The sequence below is a fragment of the Amia ocellicauda genome, chromosome 7 (genome assembly GCF_036373705.1).
Source record: "Amia ocellicauda isolate fAmiCal2 chromosome 7, fAmiCal2.hap1, whole genome shotgun sequence".
NCBI classification, from domain to species: Eukaryota; Metazoa; Chordata; class Actinopteri; order Amiiformes; family Amiidae; genus Amia; species Amia ocellicauda.
In genome coordinates, this window is record NC_089856.1 from 9,713,436 (window position 1) to 9,719,039 (window position 5,604).

At 44.7% G+C, this 5,604-nt stretch overlaps 1 protein-coding gene across 1 annotated transcript; it reads right to left on the minus strand.

The window, feature by feature from the left end:
- Positions 1-2,510: 2,510 nt before the first annotated feature.
- Positions 2,511-5,125, minus strand: LOC136753827 (coiled-coil domain-containing protein 81-like). The gene is made up of 7 exons (XM_066710216.1): positions 5,111-5,125; positions 4,792-4,945; positions 4,256-4,592; positions 3,578-3,707; positions 3,169-3,410; positions 2,806-2,931; positions 2,511-2,580 (listed from the first exon to the last, which is right to left on the minus strand). The coding sequence occupies exons 1-7, from the start codon at positions 5,123-5,125 to the stop codon at positions 2,511-2,513; spliced, it is 1,074 nt and encodes a 357-aa protein (XP_066566313.1).
- Positions 5,126-5,604: the final 479 nt, after the last annotated feature.

Below are 5,604 nucleotides of genomic sequence, written 5' to 3' on the forward strand. Positions count from 1 at the left end.
GGGGCCAGTTTAGTACAGTGAACTCATTGTCATGTTCAAGAAACCAATTTGAAATGATTCGACCTTTGTGACATGGTGCATTATCCTGCTGGAAGTAGCCATCAGAGGATGGGTACATGGTGGTCATAAAGGGATGGACATGGTCAGAAACAATGCTCAGGTAGGCCGTGGCATTTAAACGATGCCCAATTGGCACTAAGGGGCCTAAAGTGTGCCAAGAAAACATCCCCCACACCATTACACCACCACCACCAGCCTGCACAGTGGTAACAAGGCATGATGGATCCATGTTCTCATTCTGTTTAGGCCAAATTCTGACTCTACCATCTGAATGTCTCAACAGAAATCGAGACTCATCAGACCAGGCAACATTTTTCCAGTCTTCAACTGTCCAATTTTGGTGAGCTTGTGCAAATTGTAGCCTCTTTTTCCTATTTGTAGTGGAGATGAGTGGTACCCGGTGGGGTCTTCTGCTGTTGTAGCCCATCCGCCTCAAGGTTGTACGTGTTGTGGCTTCACAAATGCTTTGCTGCATACCTCGGTTGTAACGAGTGGTTATTTCAGTCAAAGTTGCTCTTCTATCAGCTTGAATCAGTTGGCCTATTCTCCTCTGACCTCTAGCATCAACAAGGCATTTTCGCCCACAGGACTGCCGCATACTGGATGTTTTTCCCTTTTCACACCATTCTTTGTAAACCCTAGAAATGGTTGTGCGTGAAAATCCCAGTAACTGAGCAGATTGTGAAATACTCAGACCGGCCCGTCTGGCACCAACAACCATGCCACGCTCAAAATTGCTTAAATCACCTTTCTTTCCCATTCAGACATTCAGTTTGGAGTTCAGGAGATTGTCTTGACCAGGACCACACCCCTAAATGCATTGAAGCAACTGCCATGTGATTGGTTGATTAGATAATTGCATTAATGAGAAATTGAACAGGTGTTCCTAATAATCCTTTAGGTGAGTGTGTGTGTATATATATATATATATATATATATATATATATATATATATATATACACCGATCAGCCATAACATTATGACCACCTGCCTAATATTGTGTAGGTCCCCTTTTGCATATGTAAAAACATTAAATACATACAAATCAGTGAAGAGAGAGACAATTATTTTCTGATGCCCCACAGAAAACCCCAATATGTTTATGTCCCTCTGTATCAGACATAATATCTATTTTGGAGTTGAAAATGGTAATAAACATATTTTTTCAATACAAAAAATAATACTGGCCTGTAGTGAATGACTGAATGAATGGATCTGAATATTATCATTGGAACATTATAAGGCCTATTATTGTGCAGATTTGTTATTCAGAGTTGAGCTACCTTGGGTACAGGTCTTGTATATCTGCCTTGCACACATCACACACGTAGTCCATGCTAATCTTAATACTGTTGAAAGTGTAACTACAACGCAAATGTGTCCGAACGTGACAGAGCAGGTAGAGACGTCTGCAACTCAACATTTACTTTCAACTGGAGCCTTTGTATTTTAAAGGCAGTCTCATCCCTGAGTCGTCTGTTGGAGTCTTCACTGGCAGAGCCCCCTGTGTATTAATGAAGTCCTGCAACACTCGCATAACACAATATTCAATATCACTGTTGGTTTTGAGACACCACAGTTCCCCGATTAAAAAGATATATATACGAGACATTTTAAATTGGCAGACTTCTTTATCATTGAACATGAAGATTTCTGTTTTACAAGTTTCTACTGGGAATGGTTCTTTGTAAGTGTCATTTTGCCATAAATACTGTGTGGTTCATCATGTTTTAAACGTGGATTGTCTCTTGTAAAGCTGAAGGAAGTGTTTTTTCCCCACCATTAGTTGTGAACTAATAGTAAATTATGTTTTTGTGATTGAATTCATTTGGATGACAGCATGTAAGTGAGGAATGAAGCCAGTTTTCAATAAATTGCACTGATACAAAAACAATCGAGTGTATCGTATGTGAATGATTCTTTCAACTCCAACACCTGGATCTGCACTTATCCATGGCACCAGACAAGTGTTACTGTTTCAGAAATGAAATGCTGGTGGTGACATGAGTGTTGAGTGTTGAGTGCCTTTCTCAATCCCAGTGCTTTACTAACTCAAACCATCATGACATAACACAAATTTAATTCAGGATTTGGGGCCATTTTTTGTAATTTTTGTTTCTGGAGTCCTTTGAGATGTTGGACTCTCTGCGGACGTCCCATACTGGTCCATCGATGCCGCGGACGGACAATCCCAGCTTGGCATGCGTGAGAGACTGCTGAGGGGATGAGGACATGTCCCAGAGACGAGCAGAGCCAGAGACAGAGTCCGTGAGCCGAGCTCAGTATCTGCTAAACGCTGAGAGTGCATAAGAAAGAATTTGAGACAGTCACTGTTTGTTTTGAAGCTGTTTATTAGTTATGACATTGCACTGCCTGCTGGCCTGTAGTCCCTGCCCTGTAATCAGAAAAGGAGAACAAGGATAAACAAGGATTAGGAGCTGTTTTTACTTTAACAGTTGGTGGTGCGTCTCTTTCGGCAGGACTTCACACACTGGTCCATGAGCTGGTGGCTGCTAGACCTGGAGCAAGAAGCAACACCAAGTAGGCTTCAGCAGAGAGACACAGGCTGGGATGACAATCAAACTCCAACCCCCCCGCTGCTGACAACTACACAACTTGCCCGCCAAAAGAAAATGCACCATAGTAACTGTCCTCCACCCTAGCAGATAATATTAACAAAACTACTTGAAGCTCACAAATGGTAAAATAAAATAAAGAAATTAGAGTTTTAGTTTGACTGTCACCTGATGAAGCTGCGCTTGGTCTGCTCTCGGTGCCGGGGTTTGGTGTCAGCTCTGTGTGCCCACATGTCCTGTGATTCCCGCATGCCGTGGAAGGTCTCGTAGCGAGTGATGCGTTCAGCAACCCGCCTGATACAAGAACAGAGAACAGTGTTAAGAGGTGGATGTATCTCAAGGCAAGCCTAGCCAGTACAGAGATCCCACAGACACTTTGTGCCAGATTCAATCAGGCTCTTTAAAAACAAGCAAACATCCTTCTCACCATGGAAATGCAGAGTTAGGTGCAGAACAAAAACACTAATGCCACATGATTACAGGTTTTAATATAAAGTATACCCCACCCCACATCTCCCCTGGGACACTCACTCCTTCCTTGTCATCCTGAGCGCCTCCTGCTTCTGAATCTGACACAGAATGCTGTTAAAGAGAGATCCTCTCATTAGGGTTGCTCTCTTGCGTGGTGGCTCTTGGCCCGGCTGGTCTGTGGGCCGTCTCTGGTTTGGCTGGTCTGTGTGACTTTTCTGGCTCAGGTGGTCAGTGGGCCTTCTCTGGGCTGGCTGGTCTTTGGGCCTCCTCTGGTCCCGGCGACCTGCTGGTCTCTCCCTCACCTAAAGGATGCACGTAGGGTCACATGCTCAGATAACGAAGAGTTGACTCCAGACACCAGCAGGTGTCTTTGGCGACTAAGATACAGGGTTCTCCTTCTCCTGCCTCCCCCTCTCCAACGACAACTCATATTATTGTGCACACCCCCCCTATTGGCACCGGTACGCACCTGTCCTGCGCGCTCATGGGCGGCACATTCAGAGCCCAGGGGGATGGGACGACTGGACACCGGTGTCTGTGCCTTCTGCTCCAGCTCAGGGACACAACACCGAGATGGCATGGAATAGTCCAGTCTCCGCCTGGAGAGAGGAGAAGGAATTTTACTGCCTTTCATCTCGCTGTGTTGGGAGATTCGGTGAGTGTAAAAAGGGAGAGACAGTAAACTGAGCAGGAGAAGGTTACAGATGACTCCGGGAAAGACTTAATCTTGCTGCAGACATCAGGGAGACATTATTCAACCAATGTTTGAGGTGGATGGAAAAAAAATTGAATATTTAAATGTTGTGTTTAAATGTGACTTAGTCATGGCTGTTCACTCTGTGTCTCACAGGTGGCTCCTGCATGTTTAAGGGGCCCTAGTGGCTCGGGGGCCTCTCCCTTTCTGTGGGACAAAGGGGCGTGTTGAGTAAAGCTCAGGCAGACACTTTAAAAGCATGATTAGCAGCTTCTCCCACTCCATTCAACACTGATCTGGCCAAAGCAGCAGGAAAGTAACAGTTTGTCAGTGAAGACTATTAGGCAGAGAGTCCGAAGAATAGAAATTTGAATGAGTCACTAAAATAATAAAAAAGAGTGATCACATAGAATTCCTTTCATCCCTTGTAATCAGTCTGTCAGCATTACTTACCCTTTGCCTGCCTGCCTCCCTCGTGCTGCGGTGGGCTTCAGGCTCCTGTCCGGCTCCTCACTCACTCCAGCAGGGGGTTTGTGCCCCTCCTTCTGCATGGTCCTTCTCTCCACTGTGGACACGGCATCCAGGAACGGCTTTCTGAAGTTCATCAGAACATTGCCATTGCACAGGGACAGCACGCCCATGCCGGCGAAGGTGAAGATGCTGCCCTGGGCGGCCATGCCTCGGAGGAGCAGCTGCACGCTCCTGTGCACACAGCGCTCTACTGTGTTCCTATCAAACGGGGTCCCCCGTGCCAGCGCCGTGAAATTTACGGGGACGACCCGCACATCGCCTGCAGACGGGAAGGCACACATCAACAACCCGCTCAATAGATTGGGCAGAAAACAGATGGGTTTACATTGTGCATCTTGATTTCTTCCAGGGAACTAAATTCCTCTATCTGGTTGGCAAGACAGGAGACCATGATTCTAAAGAGTGATTACTGTATTTATTTTTTCACACAGAGCAGCTGTGCAGTGTGGGACACTTACCTACAGCAAGCACCTTGCGCTGCTTTAGCCCATGCCTTTGGGCAGCCTTTGCAGAAATTTGGAAGATGGGTCTGCGGGTTAAAACAACCCCATTTCCCATATCCACCTTCCGCACGGACCAGGTGTAGGTGCCCAGGCCCCGCACATAAACTGCCTGAAATACAAACAGGACAGGAAAATAACACAGGATATTTACATTAACAAACCAGTTAAATGATGACATGTGAAATTGAAATTGTAATATTAATTTTGCTGTAAAGTACTTAAGAGTTGCTTATTTGTATCATGTCCAACACAATGGGGTCTGGGGGATTCTTACCTTCTGGAGAGACATTGTGTCCTCAATGAATCTGGACACACTGGTCCAAATCCTTTCAATGTCTGAAAGAACAAAAATGATCAGACATGTGGAGGTGAATATACTGCTAACATATGTTAAATATAAACAGAAAATATTGACCACAGGTATTATAAGAACAACAAACAACTACATCTGAATTTGGCGTTTGCATCAGTGGATTGTGGGGTGGAGTGAGCAAAGGTGCAGTTTGTCACATTGAATTAATAGCCGGATATTTTCACTCAAATTCAGTGTATATGTATTTTACATATTTCCCCTCTTTATTCATATATATACATAAATGATCAACTCAGCCATTATAAACTATAAACTGTGACATACACTCACCTAAAGGATTATTAGGAACACCATACTAATACTGTGTTTGACCCCCTTTCGCCTTCAGAACTGCCTTAATTCTACGTGGCATTGATTCAACAAGATGCTGAAAGCATTCTTCAGAAATGTTGGCC